This window comes from Mobula hypostoma, chromosome 7 (genome assembly GCF_963921235.1).
Source record: "Mobula hypostoma chromosome 7, sMobHyp1.1, whole genome shotgun sequence".
In the NCBI taxonomy this organism is placed as follows: domain Eukaryota; kingdom Metazoa; phylum Chordata; class Chondrichthyes; order Myliobatiformes; family Myliobatidae; genus Mobula; species Mobula hypostoma.
The window spans coordinates 183,864,432-183,883,010 of NC_086103.1; the positions used below are offsets into that span (position 1 = coordinate 183,864,432).

The window sequence follows — 18,579 nt, forward strand, 5'->3', positions numbered from 1 at the left end:
AGGTGGGTTGCTGGGTGGAGCAGCTCGATGGCCAGAAGGGCCTGTTCTGTGCTCTATGTCGTGTGATCCCCTGCTAGTGTCCTGGACACACGACCACCTGCCCAAGGAGCGCGTTCGTACTTGATGTATGGAGCCAGTCTTGGTACGCGTTGTCAGTGAAGATGGTCTCCCCGATACTCTCCCTGAAGAACCGTTTCAAAGTGTTGGACACGTCATCGACATGATGCTCCCCTTCCCTCAACCACACGCTGCGAGCATTCTTCAGGAATAGCTCCAGCAGGTTGGTGGTCTTCGATTTCTGCCCGCTCTTCCTGTAGATGCCTTCAGAAGTTAAGCCTGCAGAATGGATGACATCATACTGACAATTAAGGGAGAGCAATATCACCCAGTCCCTACCCTTCCCTCTATCTGCTCATCGCTGGGCCTGCACTCACTGGAGTTCAGAAGAATGATGCTGTGATCTCAGTGAAACCTACCGAATATTGAAAGGTCTTCCTGGAGTGGATGTGGAGAGATTGTTTCCAACTTATGGAGGATGTGCTGGCATTGGAGACAGTCCAGAGATGGATCTCGAGAATGATCTCAGGAATGAAGTGTGAGAAGCGTTTGACGGCTCTAAGCCGGAGGTTAGCAGAATGTGGGGGCAATCTCATTGAAGCCTGTCGAATACTGAAAGGCCTCAACAGAGTGGATGTGGAGAGGATGTTTCCTATGGTGGAGGGAGTCCAAGACCAGAGGACACAGCCTCAGAATAGAGGGACATCCTTTTAGAACAGATGAAGAGGAATTTCTTTACCCAATGAGCGGTGAATCTGTGGAATTCTTTGCCACAGGCAGACGTGGAGGTCAAGTCTTTACATACATTTAAAGCAGAGGTTGATAGATTCTTGATTAGTCAGAGCCTGAAGGGATACTGGGAGAAGGCAAGAGATCAGGGCTGAGGAGGAAAATGGATCAGTCATGGTGAAATGGTGGAACAGACTCAATGGGCCAAATGGCCTAACTCTGCTCCTACATGTTATAGTCATGGAACCCATTTAAAGAAAAACCGCACACAACTAGACAATTTCCCCAGCATCCAAATGCCCAGCTCTGGTGAGCAAACATTAGAATTGCCATACCAAACCACGATGCAACCAGGCAGGACACTTTCAACAGAGAAGCTGCAGAAGACTTCTCAGTGTTCATTCATGGTGTCATAACAACAACCCACTTTCTGCTCAACGTCAAAGGAGTTGGTCATTGACTTCAGGAAAGCCGAGGGCACACAGCCTCCTTTCTACATTGACAACGTTGAGGTTGAGAGCTCCAACTTCCTCGGAGTGAACATGACCAATAACCTGCCCTGCTGCAATCACAGACGCAATGGTCGTGAAAGCTCTCCAGTGCCTCTCCTTCCTCAGGAGGCTAAAGAAATTTACCATGTCCCCATTGACCCTCACCAATGTTTAATCGATGCACCTTAGAAAGCATCCTATACATAAGGCCACAGGAGCAGAATTAGGACATTGAGTCTGTTCCACCATTCCATCATGGCTGATTTATATCCTCAGCACCATTCGCCTGCCTCACCGTGGTCACCAACACCCAGACTAATCACGAATTCTTGTCAATCTCCACTTTATCCAGATGCATTTCGACCTGGTACGGCAACTGCTCTGGCTGAGACTGCAAGAAACTGCAGAGGGTTGTGGACACAACTCAGAACATCACGGAAACCAGCCTCCCTTCCATGGACTCTGTCCACACTTCTCTCTGCCTTGGTCAAGCAGTCAGCTTAATCAAAGACCCACCCACCCCGGACATTCTCTACATCAGTGGCTCACCGTACTGTGTGATGTACGCCACACAGCGATCCACCAGAACAGGAATGTCCTCGTCCGTCAACTGCTGCTCAGACAATGTGTTCCCAGTGCTGTCTGCCGCCTTCTGGATGGCTGCTGCCCATCCCAGGAAGTCCAGCTTCCTTTCTGATTGAACGTACAGAGTCCTGGGTGGGTGGGGTGGGGACAGGAGAGAAGGAAAGGAAATGATCACTGTGAGTTTAAAACACCCACCAAACACTGGATTACGTTCGTCTGCGGCTGCACTGGTATGTTATGAGGAACTGCTACGAGCTCGTTCTTGCAGAAACCTGGCTCCAGGACCACATCCCATGCAACATCGACCTACAGGCCATGACACTCAGGGACCTGGGCTATATATACTCTGTGTGACTATATGGTTTCTCTATCATAACTACAAGTGCGTGTGCTGTTGGTGCTGTGTTTTGCACCGTGGCCCTGGGGGAACACTGTTTCGTCGGGCTGTATTCACGTGTCTGGTTCAATGACCATACACCACGGTACCTCTTTCACCCAGTGACAAGGGAGACTGGGGAGGTGACGAGGGGGTGGAGAGGAAAGGAAAAGGAAAGGGTAAATCGGACAGGAGAGGCAGACTGCGATGAGGAGAGATGGGAGCCAACACTGGGGAGCACGGTAGAGCAGCAGTTAGCGTAATGCTGTTACTGCGCCGGCAATTCTGCCACTGTCTGTAAGGAGTTTGTACGTTCTCCACGTGACCACGCGGTTTTCTCCAGGTGCTCCGGTTTCCTCCCACCGTACAAACGTACCGGTTAGTAGGTCACATGGGTGTAATTGGGCAGAGGAGAAGAGCATGTGACTGTGCTATATCTCTAAATAAAACAAAAATAAAGGTTGGGTGAGACCAGCATTAGAGGTTATGGGCTAAGGATGAAAGGTGAAATGCTAAAGGGGAACCTGAGAAGGAACATCTTCACTCAGAGGGTGGTGAGAACGTGGAACGAGCTGCCAGTAATAGTGGTGAATGCGGGTTCGATTTCAATGTTTAAGAGAAATTAGGATAGTTCCATGGATGGAAGAGGTAGGGAAGGCTATGGTCTGGGTGCAGATCAATGGGACCAAGCAGATTAATAGCCCGGCATGGAGTGGATGGGCTGAACAGCCTGTTTCTGTGCTGTAGCGTTCTATCACTCTAAATCGGATGGGGGGGGGGTGTTGGGGAATGTTAGGGGGAAACCAAGTAGAGAATGCTCACAGGTGTGGATTTGGAGAGAGGAGAGGAGGGGAAGACAGCTGGGGAGGGCGGATCACACACGGAGGAAGGGAGGGCAGGGAGGAAGAGGTGAGGGCGCAGGATAAGGAGAATGGAGAAGAGATAGGATGAAGGAAAAGTAAAGGAGGAGCCAGAGGAGAGAGGGAAGGGGAGACAAGGAAGAGGAAAGAGATGGGTGAGTGAAAGGAAAGATAAGAAAGGAGGGAGGAGATGGAGGAGAGAAGAGTAAAGGGAGGGGAGAACGAAGTAGAAAGGGGGAGGAGGAGAGTGGGCAGGAGGATGGGATGAGAGGAAGAGCGAGGAAAAGGGGAAGAAGGGAGAGGAGTAGGGTAGGAAGAGGGAAAGGAGGTTGGGAAGGAGGAGGAGGGTGGGAGGGAGGGGTAAGAAAAGGGGGAGAAGGGAGGGGAATAGGGTAGGAAGAGGAAAGGAGGTTGGGAAGGAGGAGGAGGGTGGGAGGGAGAAGGAAGGAAGGGAAGGAGGAGGAAGGAGGGAGAGGAGGAGGGTAGGAAGAGGGTGGAGAAGATTGGGAAAACGGAGGAGGAGAGTAGGAAGGAAGAGGGGTTTAGCTGCACTCACCGCCTCTTCTCCACCAACACCAGCACCTCGTGGTCAGCCTGCTCCGCTGTAACACAACAAAGACAGGGTGAACCAAAGATAGCTTCCACAACCTAGCCAACCCCAATGCACCCATTCACGGAACCGAGGCACAGAGCCGGGACGGGATCCCAAGTGGAAGAGAAACGGGGAAGCTCTCTCGTTTTTATTGAGAGAGAGGTGGGAAGCAAACACAGTATGATAGAGGCATTTCAACAGATGGGGTGTGGAGAAGCACGGACCGCACATGCGGGCAGGGGGTGGGGAGGCACGGAGCGCGCACGCGGTCAGGGGGTGGGGAGGCACGGAGCGCGCACGCGGGAAAGGGGTGGGGAGATATGGACAGTGCGAGTGGGCAGAGAATTAGTTTAGTGCAACATCGAGGTTGGGAAAGACATTATGATCCAAAGGGCCTGTTCCTGTGCAATACTCTTGTATGTTCTATGTGAAGGGAGTGGGAGATGAGGGTGAGTGGAGTTGCCTGAGGAGATGAGGGTAGAGGTGGTGGTTGGGAAGATGTTGGAATGGGAGAGGTAGGGCTGTGGGAATGAGGGATGAATGGGGAGGCATGACGGGGTATGGGGATGAGGGTTTGGTGAGAGTGAAGATGAAATGAGAAAGGGATCTAAAAAGCGTGGATTGGGACAGGTTGTTCTCTGGCAAGGATGTGATCGGTAGGTGGGAAGCCTTCAAAGGAGAAATTTTGAGAGTGCAGAATTTGTATGTTCCTATCAGGATTAAAGGCAAAGCGAACAGGAATAAGGAACCTTGGTTCTCAAGGGATATTGCAACTCTGATAGAGAAGAAGAGGGAGTTGTATGACATGTATAGGAAACAGGGAGTAAGTAAGGTGCTTGAGGAGTATAAGAAGTGCAAGAAAATACTTAAGAAAGAAATCAGGAGGGCTAAAAGAAGACATGAGGTTGCCTTGGCAGTCAAAGTGAAGGATAATCCAAAGAGCTTTTACAGGTATATGAAGAGCAAAAGGATTGTAAGGGATAAAATTGGTCCTCTTGAAGATCAGACTGGTCGGCTATGTGCGGAACCAAAGGAAATGGGGGAGATCTTAAATAGGTTTTTTGCGTCTGTATTTACTAAGGAAACTGGCATGAAGTCTATGGAATTAAGGGAAACAAGTAGTGAGATCATGGAAACTGTACAGATCGAAAAGGAGGAGGTCCTTGCTGTCTTGAGGAAAATTAAAGTGGATAAATCCCCAGGACCTGACAGGGTGTTCCCTCGGACCTTGAAGGAGACTAGTGTTGAAATTGCAGGGGCCCTGGCAGAACTATTTAAAATGTCGCTGTCTACAGGTGAGGTGCCGGAGGATTGGAGAGTGGCTCATGTTGTTCCGTTGTTTAAAAAAGGATCGAAAAGTAATCCGGGAAATTATAGGCCAGTAAGTTTTACGTGGGTAGTAGGTAAGTTATTGGAGGGAGTACTAAGAGACAGAATCTACAAGCATTTGGATAGACAGAGACTTATTAAGGAGAGTCAACATGCCTTTGTGCGTGGTAGGTCATGTTTGACCAATCTGTTGGAGTTTTTTGAGGAGGTTACCAGGAAAGTGGATGAAGGGAAGGCAGTGGATATTGTCTGCATGGACTTCAGTAAGGCCTTTGACAAGGTCGTGCATGGGAGGTTAGTTAGGAAAGTTCAGTCGCTAGGTATACATGGAGAGGTGGTAAATTGGATTAGACATTGGCTCAATGGAAGAAGCCAAAGAGTGGTAGTAGAGAATTGCTTCTCCGAGTGGAGGCCTGTGACTAGTGGTGTGCCACAGGGATCAGTGCTGGGTCCATTGTTATTTGTCATCTATATCAATGATCTGGATGATAATGTGGTAAATTGGATCAGCAAATTTGCCGATGATACAAAGATTGGAGGTGTAGTAGACAGTGAGGAAGGTTTTCAGAGCCTGCAGAGGGACTTGGACCAGCTGGAAAAATGGGCTGAAAAATGGCAGATGGAGTTTAATACAGACAATTGTGAGGTATTGCATGTTGAAAGGACAAACCAAGGTAGAACATACAGGGTTAATGGTAAGGCACTGAGGAGTGCAGTAGAACAGAGGGATCTGGGAATACAGATACAAAATTCCCTAAAAGTGGCATCACAGGTAGATAGGGTCGTAAAGAGAGCTTTTGGTACATTGGCCTTTATTAATCAAACTATTGAGTATAAGAGCTGGAATGTTATGATGAGGTTGTATAAAGCATTGGTGAGGCCAAATCTGGAGTATTGTGTTCAGTTTTGGTCACCAAATTACAGGAAGGATATAAATAAGGTTGAAAGAGTGCAGAGAAGGTTTACAAGGATGTTGCCGGGACTTGAGAAACTCAGTTACAGAGAAAGGTTGAATAGGTTAGGACTTTATTCCCTGGAGCATAGAAGAATGAGGGGAGATTTGATAGAGGTATATAAAATTATGAGTGAATGCAAGCAGGCTTTTTCCACTGAGGCAAGGGGAGAAAAAAAACCAGAGGACATGGGTTAAGGGTGAGGGGAGAAAAGTTTAAAGGGAACATTAGTGGGGGGCTTCTTCACACAGAGAGTGGTGGGAGTATGGAATGAGCTGCCAGAAGAGGTGGTAAATGTGGGTTCTTTTTTTAACATTTAAGAATAAATTGGACAGATACATGGATGGGAGGTGTATGGAGGGATATGGTCCGTGTGCAGGTCAGTGGGACTAGGCAGAAAATGGTTCGGCACAGCCAAGAAGGGCCAAAGAGGCCTGTTTCTGTGCTGTAGTTTCTATGGTTCTATGAGGGTGTGAGGAGATGTTGTGGTTCGGGAGATGACAGGGAGTGTGTAGACAGGGTGTTGAGGGTTGGAGAAGTAAGGGAAGATGTTGTGGGAGAAGGGGATGTGCGGAGGTGGTGACGGGGTATCGAGGGAAATGAGGGGGTTGTGGAAGTCAGGAGAGGTGATGGTATGGTTTGGAAGATGTCAGGGAGTCCAGGTTTGGGGATTTGGTGTAATTGATGTGGTGAGAGCATGAACAGGGTGAACGGAAGGCACAGTGACAGAGACAACCAGACAACCGGCCCTTACACAACTCCTGCAGCTTGCGAAGGTTGATGGCCTCCTCCTTGTCCGAGTCCTCGGACCAGACAAAGAGCGTGGACTTCTCCAGTGCAAACCAGCCCACCTTGGCCCGCTCCAGGCTCAACCCGTCCTTGTACAGCAGACGTCCAATCCGCTCAAAGTCATGGTCCATCAGGTCTACAGCCGGCGGGAGGAAGGACTGTGGGCAGAGAAGAGGAATGGCAGACATGGCAACTAGAACCATCATCATCCAAAGCGAAGGGCACCTGCCCCACACACCGCCAGCAACACTTCCCAGATGGTGTACACTCATGCTGGCTATCATCCCCTTCACCAGTCCATCAACTATCACCTCCATCTCCCCTCACCTCCCTTTTCCCCCCTTGAAACCTCTCCTGTCCACGTACCTGTCCAAGTACCTTCCAGACATTGTCAATGTACCTGCCTCAACCACCTCCTCTGGAAGCTCAATCCACACATGGGCCATCGACTGGGTGAAAAAGATGTCCCTCGGGTTCCTATTAAACCTCTCCCATCTCACCCTAAATCTGTGCCCTCTAGTTCTAGAAAAAGACTGTGATCATTCACCACATGTAATTTTAGACACCTCTACAAGATCTTTAGGCATCCGTTAGTCTTGCGAGATCATGGATCTGCGCCTGGAAAGTCTTCACTCTCCAGGGCATAGGCCTGGGCAAGGTTGTATGGAAGACCAGCAGTTGCCCATGCTGCAAGTCTCCCCTCTCCACAACACCAATGTTGTCCAAGGGAAGGGCATTAGGACCCAGTGTCATCGCAGAGCAATGTGTGGTTAAGTGCCTTGCTCAAGGACACAACCCACGTTGCCTCGGCTGGGGCTTGAACTCACGACCTTCAGGTCGCTAGTCCAATGCCTTAACCACTTGGCCACGTGCCTACCCTACAAGATCACTCCTCATTATACCACAGTCCAAAGAAAATAGTCCCAACCTGCCCAATCTCTCTCCTTAACTGAGCCCCTCCCATGAGTCCATTTACCCAACTGATTAAGAGGGATAATAGATCAACCATTGAGTGGTGGGGTGGAGATACGTCTCTACCAAAAGAAGTGTAAGGTACTCCTTCCCTCCACTAGCCTGCAGGTCACCCTTGGGCAAGGTGTAGCACCTGCTTAGCCCCCAATCAGGATCATGTAAAGCCATGGGAGCAGGTGGTGGATGGTCATACGAGCAGCCGGTGCTATCATAAGTCAGGCAGACAATCTCTGAAGACTATTGATAATGGCTGGGGTCGCCTGTCTTGCAACAACACTGCCCAGAAGAAGGCAACGGCAAACTACTTCTGCAGAAAATCTTGCCAAGAATAATCATGGTCATGAGACCATGATTGCCCATGTCATATGACACAGCACGTAACAATGATGATGATCAACGGACAGAGCTTTGTGGTCTTACTGCTTAGCATGGGCGAGTGTGTACAAGTGTGTAAATATCCAAGTGTGTATGAGTATTTTAGTGCACAGCTCACACGGACAGTGACAATGTACTCTTGTGTGCAGGTGTGCAAGGGTAGTTAAGTAGCAAAGCCTCTCACAGCATTACCTTCGCAATGGACTTGACCCACTCTTTAATGGACTCTGCACTCTCAGTCCCAAACATAAACAGGCGCTCTGGGTCCGTGAAAACCTCAAACGTGTGCTCAAACCTACAGAAAACAAAAGATTCCAAAAACAACAGGTCAACTAGAACAATCCCCCACTGTATACTCATTTCGTAAGGATCAAAATTCAAGATTATATCAAATATACATTGAAACACAAGACTATAAGATCATAAGGTATAGGAGCAGAATTAGGCCAATTGACACATCAAGTCAGCTCTGCCATTCCATCATGGCTGATTTATTATCCCTCTCAACCCCAATCACCTGTCTTCTCTCTGTAACCTTTGACACCCTGACTAATCAAGAACCTATCAACTCAACTTTAATTATACCCAATGACTTGGCCTCCACAGCCGATCGTGGCAATGAATTCCAGAGATTCATTACCCTCTGGCTAAAGAAATTCCTCCTCATCCCTCTTCTAAACGGTTGTGTCCTCTTTCATAGTGAAATGCATTGTTTGCGTTAACAACTGAGACACTGGAGGCAGCCCGAAATGTCGCCACACATTCAGGTGCTAACATAGCATGCCCTCTATGCATAGAAAAATCACAGAGCACAACTGAACAGACCAAACAATAAACATAGAAACATAGAAAATAGGTGCAGGAGTAGGCCATTCGGCCCTTCGAGCCTGCACCGCCAATCAGTATGATCCTGACTGATCATCCAACTCAGAACCCTGTACCAGCCTTCCCTCCATACCCCCTGATCCCTTTAGCCACAAGGGCCATATCTAACTCCCTCTTAAATATAGCCAATGAACAGGCCTCAACTGTTTCCTGTGGCAGAGAATTCCACAGATTCACCACTCTCTGTGTGAAGAAGTTTTTCCTCATCTCGGTCCTAAAAGGCTTCCCCTTTATCCTCAAACTGTGACCCCTCGTTCTGGACTTCCCCAACATCAGGAACAATCTTCCTGCATCTAGCCTGTCCAATCCCTTTAGGATTTTATACGTTTCAATCAGATCCCCCCTCAATCTTCTAAATTCCAATGGGTATAAGCCTAGTTCATCCAGTCTTTCATCATATGAAAGTCCTGCCATCCCAGGAATCAATCTGGTGAACCTTCTTTGTACTCCCTCTGTGGCAAGGATGTCTTTCCTCAGATTAGGGGACCAAAACTGCACACAATACTCCAGGTGTGGTCTCACCAAGGCCTTGTACAACTGCAGTAGTACCTCCCTGCTCCTGTACTCGAATCCTCTTGCTATAAATGACAGCATACCATTTGCCTTTTCATCGCCTGCTGTACCTGCATGCCCACTTTCAATGACTGGTGTGCACCTCCCCTTTTCCTAATCGGCCACCATTCAAATAATAATCTGTTTTCCTGTTTTTGCCACCAAAGTGGATAACCTCACATTTATCCACATTAAATTGCATCTGCCATGAATTTGCCCACTCACCTAACCTATCCAAGTCACCCTGCATCCTCTTAGCATCCTTCTCACAGCTAACACTGCCGCCTAGCTTTGAGTCATCCGCAAACTTGGGAGATGCTGCATTTAATTCCCTCGTCTAAGTCATTAATATATATTGTAAACAACTGGGGTCCCAGCACCGAGCCTTGCGGTACCCCACTAGTCACCGCCTGCCATTCTGAAAAGGTCCCGTTTATTCCCACTCTTTGCTTCCTGTCTGCCAACCAATTCTCTATCCACATCAATACCATACCCCCAATACCGTGTGCTTTAAGTCTGCACACTAATCACACTAAACAACAACAAAACAAGCCCATTCCTCCCTCTCACCCACGTACATACATAGTCCTCTAACCCCAGGACAGGCATCTTCTTCAGTTTCCCAGTGGACTCAGATTCACAGACATTGGGCCTCCGACATCCCCAGCAGACTCACTGAGATTTGTAGGCTTTGGGTTCCAGCCAACAACCCACGGGCCTCGATCCTCGTCAACGACCCCAGGACCTGCTGATCACCGAACACTAGCAGATGACAGGACTCCAGACACCAGGCCTCACACTCCCATCTCCCCATTTCTCAAACCTAGGGGGTCATTGGACCCCATTCCTCCTGCACACGTAGAACTCCAAGTCCGGAACTGCTAACAGCTCTGGCTCAATATCAAACCAGATGTCCCACATCCATCGCAGGTCTTCAAACGTGGAGTGAAGACTTAGACTCCAGTATGAACTCCAATTACCCTAAACCCTAACCTGACCCCTAACTCCTCTCTCTGCGCTCAAAATCATCCCTATAAACCCAAAAAAAAACAAAAAAAAAAGCTGAGCCAAGGCCTCGATGGAGGCTGCAGCTGAACACCATCTTCATAGCTCATTGGTCACTAGAGAACTGGGGAAAAGGAACAAATGGATCATTCATTTATTTTACTTAGCAATAAGGCGCAGAACAGACCTTTCTGGTCCAACGAGTCACACTGCCCAGCAACCCACCTACTTAAACCTAGTCCAGGACAATTTACAATAACCAATTAACCTAACTTTGGACTGTGGGAGGAAAACAGAGCACCACCAGGAGGACTTAAAAACTCCTTACAGACAATGCCAGAATTGATCTCCAAACTCTTAACTGGGGGGTCGGGGGGGGGGGGAAGAGACAGAAATAGGTGGCAGAGCATGTTGCAATCATTATTGTGACCATAACCGGTTATCAAACGGTTCAGTGACTGGGCAAAACCCGGCAAATGGTGTTTGATACAAACACAAGAGAATCTGCAGATTCTGGAAATCTAGAGGAACAAACACAAAATGCTGCAGAAACTCAGCGGGTTGTTCCCCTCCTGACTTGCTGAGTTCCTCCAGCATTTTGTGTTTGTTCCTCTGGATTTGCTGTGTCTGCAGATTCTCTTGTGCTTGCAAAACGCTGGAGGAACTCAGCAGGTCAGGCAGCATCCACGGAGAGGAATGAACAGTCAGTGTTTCAGGCTAAAACCCTACATCAGGTATCAGGTCTGGAAAGGAAAGGGGAAGAGGTCAGAATAAGGTGGTGGGGGGAGGCGGGGCAGGTGGTGGAGAAGGGGTCCACGCTGACGAGTGATAGGTGACACCAGGTAGGTGGGGAAGGAGGGGAATGAAGTGAGAAGTTGGGAGGTGAACGGTGGAGAAGGTAAAGGGCGGGGGAGGGACTCTAACAGGGGAGGAGAATGGACCACGAGAGAAAGGCAAGGAGAAGAGGCATCAGAGGGAAGTGATAGGTAGTTGGGGAGGATGGGTGAGAGGGGAATTAGAATGGGAAATGGGAAAAAAAAGAGAAGGTGGAGGAAGAAGAAATTACAATAAGTTAGAGAAATGTGTAAGGTCATACACTTCAGTTAGAAACAGATTTTTTATCGAACTGGAGAGGACAGATGAAGGACAGAAGGATTCTCCTACTTGAATTGCAGGCAAGTTTAGCAAATGGTTGGAACATAGAATACAGAGTAGAATGATACAGGCCTTTCAGCCCGCAATGCATGTGCTGACCTTTAAACCTCCCTTAAGATCAATCTAACCCCTTCCCTCCCACGTAATCAACCATGTGCCTATCTAAGAGTTTTTTAAATGTCCTGAATGTATCTGCCGCTATCAAATCTGCTGGCAGAGCATTCCATGCACCCACCATTCTCCGAGTAAAAAACTTACCCCTGACACCCCCCCCTTAAACTTTACTCCGGTCACATTAAAACTATGCCCCTTCATATGAGCTATTTCTGTCCTGAGAGACAGTCTCTGGCCCTCCACTCTATCTGTGCCTCTCATCATCTTGTACACCTCTATCAAGTCACCTCTCACCCTCCTTTGTTCCAAAGGGAAAACTCTGGGCTCGCTCAACCCTTCTTCATAAGACATGCCCTCTAGTCCAGGCAGCCTCCTACTAAATCTCCTCTACACCCTCTCTGAGAGAAGAAAATAGGGACTCCCCACTCGAAGGCAACAGCGACATTTGAACGCACATCACAGTAGAGACTGGAACCTAAATCCAGTGTTTTAGTTTGCTGGTACATACCTCCACGCCAAGTGAAAAACGAAATGTGGGATGTTGTTATCAAACAGGGATTGACTTGGATTTGAACCCAGGACCTCACGTACATCAAATCGAACATCTCCCTAAGCATGAACCATAGCCCTAGACGAACCAGCCACTTTTAAACAGAGAAACATAGAAAATCAGTGCAGGAGTAGGCCATTCAGCCCTCCGAGCTTGCACCGCCATTCAGTACGATCATGGCTGATCATCCAACTCAGAACCCCGTACCTGCCATACCCCCGATCCCTTTAGCCACAAGGGCCATATCTAACTCCCTCTTAAATATAACCAATGAACTGGCCTCAACTGTTTCCTGTGGCCGAGAATTCCACAGATTCACCACTCTCTCTGTGTGAAGAAGTTTTTCCTCATCTCGGTCCTAAAAGGCTTCCCCTTTATCCTCAAACTGTGACCCCTCGTTCTGGACTTCCCCAACATCGGGAACAATCTTCCTGCATCTAGCCTGTCCAATCCCTTTAGGATTTTATATGTTTCAATCAGATCCCCCCTCAATCTTCTAAATTCCAATGAGTATAAGCCTAGTCGATCCAGTCTTTCATCATATGAAAGTCCTGCCATCCCAGGAATCAATCTGGTGAACCTTCTTTGTACCCCCTCTATGGCAAGAATGTCTTTCCTCAGATTAGGGGACCAAAACTGCACACAATACTCTAGGTGTGGTCTCACCAAGGCCTTGTACAACTGCAGTAGTACCTCCCTGCTCCTGTACTCGAATCCTCTTGCTACTTACTCCCCTCAGCATCAGCGGCTCCACAGTGGAGAGAGTGGAAAACATCAAGTTCCTTGGGGTGCAGTTCTCGGACAATCTCACCTGGTCCAGGAACACCACTGGGATTGTGAAATGGGCCCAGCAGAGATTGCACTTTCTGAGGAAGCTTAAACAAGCATCACTCCCCACTAACATCTTAACTACATTCTACAGAGGCGTGGTTGAGAGTGTGCTGACCTTTTGCAACACAACCTGGTACTCCAGCTGCAGTGCTGTCGACAAAAAAGCCTTGTAGAGGATGGTTAGGGGAGCAGAGAAGGTTATTGGGGTCTCCCTACCTTCTGTCCAAGACCTCTTTCAGAGTCGATGCCTCCAGAAGACACGGTACATCATTAAAGACCCCCCACACCCTCTCCATGAACTGTTTGTTCTTCTGCCATCAGGTAAACGTTACAGGAGCATCAAAACTAGCACAAGGGTACTAAACAGCTTCCTCCCACAGGCAGTCAGACTGCTAAATAGCTGCTCTACCTGACTCTGCTTTGGACACTTTTAACTTGCACTGGACACTTATAACTGATTTTAACTGACATGTGGCTGTTGTGTTTTACTATTTATTGTTATGTTTATTATTTAGTGTTGCATTTGTTATGTTATGATTGCACTGCTCCTGAGAAACGCTGTCTCATTCTGCCCTGCAGAGCTGATATACGGTTAGAATGACAATAAAGTTTTTTGAATCTTGCATCTTTTTTGAATGAATGAAACTGAAGGCCAGGATGAAACCCAGTCACTTGAACCAGGAAACAACAGATCTACTAGCTGTTTTATCACACTGCTAGAAGGCCAAATGTTAAACTGACCTTTATGGAAGGAGGAGGGTCGGAGTTTAGAAATAGGGAAGTGAAATATTGGTTGTTCAGGGTGTTGGCTCTTTTATCTCCTTAAGTAAAGAAGGGGACTCGCTGGAGTTTAGAAGAATGGGGGGGATCTCATTGAAACCTATCAAATATTGAAAGGCCTAGACAGAGTGGATGTGGAGAGGATGTTTCCTATATTGGGGGAGTCTAGGACCAGAGGGCACAGTTTCAGAATAGAGAGACGTCCACTTAGAACAGAGATGAGGAGGAATTTCCTTGGCGAGAGGGTGGTGAATCTGAATGAATCTGAGCAACTCATCGCCACAGATGACTGTGGATCCAAATCATTGGGCAAAGCGGAGGTTGATAGGTTCTTGAGCAGTCAGGGCGTGAAAGATTACGGGGAGAAGGCAGGAGAATAGGTTTGAGAGGGATAATAAATCAGCCATGATGGAATGGCAGAGCAGACTCGATGGGCTGAGTGGCCTAACTCTGCTCCTATGTTGTGCAGCCTGAAGACTGGCGTTGAAGTCCGTCTTGAAGAGATGCATTAGCTAATACCAACAACAGAGATGCAGACAAGTTGCCACTGATCAGGGAGTCCCCCAGCACAGTGGTGTAGCAGTTAGCGTAACGCTGTGCTGCACCAGCGATCGAGGTTCAATTCCAGTTACTGTGAGGAGGTTGCACGTTCTTCCTGCCACCATGTGGGTCTTCCTCCAGGTGCTCTGGGTTCCCCCTCCCCCCACACTTCAAAGACGTGCGGGTTAGGGTTCATAAATTGTGGTGCCAGAAGTGTGGCGACATTTGCGGGCTGCCCCCAGCACATCCTCAGACTGAACTGGTTATTGACGCAAACGACACATTTCACTATGTGCTTTGGTATTCACGTGACAAATAAAGCTAATCTAATCTTTAAAGGTACACAGGTTCGTATGTCAACATAGACAACCTACAGGTTAGTGAGTTGTGGGATTGGTACGTTACCGCTGGAAGCTTGGGGACACTTGCAGGCTGTCCTCAGCACATCCTCAGAATGTGTTGGTCATTGGTGACAATGATGCATTTCACTGTATATTTTGATTAATATATGATAAATTAAGCTAATCTTTAATCTCTCAGATTGAAATGGGTCACACACACACACACACACATACACCCCAGTGCAAATAGCATTATCCCTGAGGATTTGATCAGCCCTTCCTGCGGTCAGACGAGGTTGTGAGCAGGTACTGAACAAGATCACCCCACCCTACCCAGCTCTCCACTTACCCATGGGCAGCAGGGCTGTTAACAGCCAGACAGACCACCTCACGCATGTCGATGGATCCATTGGGCGTGGAGTTCCGGTCGCTTTCGTAGTAACTGAGCACGCCGTTGTCCAGAACACACCACCGTTTGCTGAACTCTGCCAAGGCACCGGAAAAATAAATTCAGCCGAAGAATGCCCAATGAGATCTTGAGAATCATCATTGTCCCCCTGATAAAGAGGGGACTCTCTGCACCAGAGGATTCTTCCAAATGAATCTCTCTTACTACCAAGAACCCCACCTCTAAAGGGTCCTTATCATCAGGGACCCTTTTTAAAGAGGGGTACCGAGTCCCAGAGGGTCCTCCTTTACCAAGGGAGCAACGCTACTTTGCCAAAGGGAATCACTACTAGCGCAAACCAGCCTCCCATCCATGGACTCTGTCTAAACTTTTGACTCCATCTTATTAAAGAAAGGACGTGCTAGCATTGGAGGGGGTCCAGAGGAAGTTCACAATAATAATCCAGGGAATGAAATGGTTAACATATGAGGAGCATTTGATGACACTGAGCCTGCATTCGCTGGAGCTTAGAAAAACACATCGAATATTGAAAGGCCTCAGTAGAGTGGAGGTGAAGATGGTGTTGCTACAGTGGGGACGCCTAGGACCAGACGGCATGAGCTTGGAATAGGACTTCTCTTTAGAACAGGGGATACCCACCCTAACATTCTGTCTTCTCCCCTCTCCCACAGGGGAGAAGATACTAACATCTGACAGCACGTACCACCAGGCTCAAGGACAGCTTCTATCACACTGTTATCAAACTATTGAATGGACCTCTTGTACAATAAGATGGACTCTTGGCCTCACAATCTACCTCGTTATGATCTTCCACTTTATTGTCTACCTGCACCGCACTTTCCCTGTAACTATTACACTTCATTCTGCATTCTGTTATTGTCTTGCCTTGTTCTACCTCAGTGCTCTGTGTGATGATCTGATCTGTGTGAAAAGTACGCAAGACAAGTTTTGCACTGGATCTTGGTATCCAAAGCAACACACACAAAATTCTGGAGGAACTCAGCCGGTCACACGGCATCTATAGAAATGAATAAAACAGTCGACATTTCGGGCCGACGCACAGGAATGGAAGGGGGAAGACGCCAGAATAAGAAACTTGGGGAGGGGAAGAGGGACAAGCTGGTAGGTGATAGGTGACGCCAGGTGGGGGAGAAAGGTAAAGAAGGGATCTGATAGGAGAGAAGATCCCAATTTCACCTCTAACTCTTGTTAATGAAGGAATCTCAGATGCCCACTTAGAAGCTTACCTTCTTTGGACTTCCTCTCTGTGATTGGCTTTCCCACTGAGGCGATCTTGTAGAGGAATCCGTTGTGGGTGATAGACTGGGGGGCCACGTAGTATTGCTTGTCTATGTTGCTTAGTTCCAAGCGGGGGGTCTCTGCAAAACATTGGAGGAGGGTAGAGTTCACATCAAGTTGAAATGAGTAACTCTGAACAGTCTACAACCTACAGACTCACTTTCAGGGACTCGACATTCAGAAATTCTATTGTATTTCTTTATTTTCCTGTGAATGCCTGCAAGAATCTCAGGGTTGTATATGGTGACATATACGTACTTTGATAATAAATTCACTTTACTTTGCATGAAGAGATTAGCTTCATTGCCCGTTCATTACATAGACCAGGTCAGCACAGGAATGGTAAACACAAAATAATCTGCAGATGCTGGGGTCAAAGCAACACTCACAGCACGCTAGAGGAACTCAGCAGGTCGGGCAGCATCCGTGGAAAAGATCGGTCGACGTTTCGGGCCGGAATGTCGACCGATCTTTTCCACGGATGCTGCCCGACCTGCTGAGTTCCTCCAGCGTGTTGTGAGTGCAGTACAGGAATGGGCCTTTTGGCCCATAGTGTTGGGCTGAATCAATTAAATTGGTAATCAAATGGCTAATTCCTTCTACCTACACAACGTCCATAACTTTCCATTTCCCTCACATCCATGTGCCTCCCTAAATATCTCTTAAAAATTTCTCATGTATCTGCCTCTCACCACCCCAGGCAGCACATTCCAGACACCCACCACTCTGTAAAAAAATCCTGCCCCTCCCATCTCCTTTGAAATTACCCCTCTCAATTTAACTGCAAGCCCTCTGGCATTAGACATTTCAACCCCAGAAAATAAATACTGTCTACCCTATTGATGCCTCTCAAAATCTTAAACCTCTATCAGATCTCCCCTCAGCCTCCACTGTCCCAGGGAAAACAATCCTGGTTTGTCCAATCTCTCCCTATAGCACACGCCCTCTAACCCAGGCAGTATCCAGGTGAACCTCTTCCACATCCTCTCCAAAGCCTCCACATCCTTCCTGTAATGGGTCCACCAGAACTCTATACAATACTCCAGATGCGGCCTCAGTAGAGTTTTATAAAGCTGCGACATAACTTCCTGACCTTTGAACTCAACTTTTGAATTCGTTAGATTAATTAGTTTAGCAGAATATTGTAGAGTGAAGGATCGGTTCCTGTTCTATGCTCTAAAACCACCAAGAGTGCTCCGTCCCTCACTTTTCCCTTCTTAGTAAATTGTAGAAATTAAATTAGTCCATGTCCACAAGACAGAATTAGATCACACTTGCAGCCTTGTGCGCCGTTATGGTCACCGGCCTGTGGGAAGGCTGTGATTGCACTGGAGAACCAGTTGAGCATTATCCATGCCAATTCAGGAATCTCCACAACAGGTAGTCAAAACTGTCCAACACCTCACTGGTACCGGCCCACTCGCCTTCAAGGGCATAGATACAGAAAGGTGCTGGAAAAGGGCCAGAAAGATCAATGAGGATCCCACAAACCCTGCTCATGGACTGTTTGTCCCACTCCCATCAAGGAGGAGGCTAACGTAGGTCCCGAAACGTCGACTGCACCTCTTCCTATAGATGCTGCCTGGCCTGCTGCGTTCACCGGCATCTTGTGTGTGTTGCTTGAGTTTCAAAATAGCTAAGTAGGGGGAGGAGGCAGAGGGCAGGGAGGGGGTGAATGGTGGGGGACAATTTGAGAGGAAGGGAGGTTGTGTAGTACAGAGCAGAATGGGGGAGTGGTATGGAGGATGGGGGTGGGGAGAGGGAGGATGGGGGGTGGGGAGAGGGAGGATGGGGGGTGGGGAGAGGGGAGAGGGAGGATGGGGGTGGGGAGAGGGGAGAGGGAGGATGGGGGTGGGGAGAGGGGAGAGGGAGGATGGGGGTGGGGAGAGGGGAGAGGGAGGATGGGGGTGGGGAGAGGGGGGAGGGGGCGGGGAGAGGGAAGATAAGGGGCGGGGAGAGGGAGGACGGGGGGCGGGGAGAGGGAGGACGGGGGGCGGGGAGAGGGGGGAT

The 18,579-nt window shown here is 48.3% G+C and overlaps 1 protein-coding gene across 8 annotated transcripts in view; it reads right to left on the bottom strand.

Moving 5' to 3' along the window:
• LOC134349807 (arf-GAP with Rho-GAP domain, ANK repeat and PH domain-containing protein 1-like) overlaps positions 1–18,579 on the bottom strand; it is a 310,918-nt gene that overhangs the window by 42,643 nt on the left and 249,696 nt on the right. For all 8 annotated transcript variants that reach the window (XM_063054705.1, XM_063054704.1, XM_063054701.1 and 5 more), the window contains 7 exons: positions 16,518–16,649; positions 15,211–15,346; positions 8,301–8,403; positions 6,727–6,919; positions 3,655–3,700; positions 1,827–1,990; positions 121–336 (listed from right to left, as the gene is read on the bottom strand). In XM_063054705.1, the coding sequence (XP_062910775.1) occupies positions 121–336; positions 1,827–1,990; positions 3,655–3,700; positions 6,727–6,919; positions 8,301–8,403; positions 15,211–15,346; positions 16,518–16,649 (990 nt within the window). The remainder of the gene's footprint in view (positions 1–120; positions 337–1,826; positions 1,991–3,654; positions 3,701–6,726; positions 6,920–8,300; positions 8,404–15,210; positions 15,347–16,517; positions 16,650–18,579) is intronic.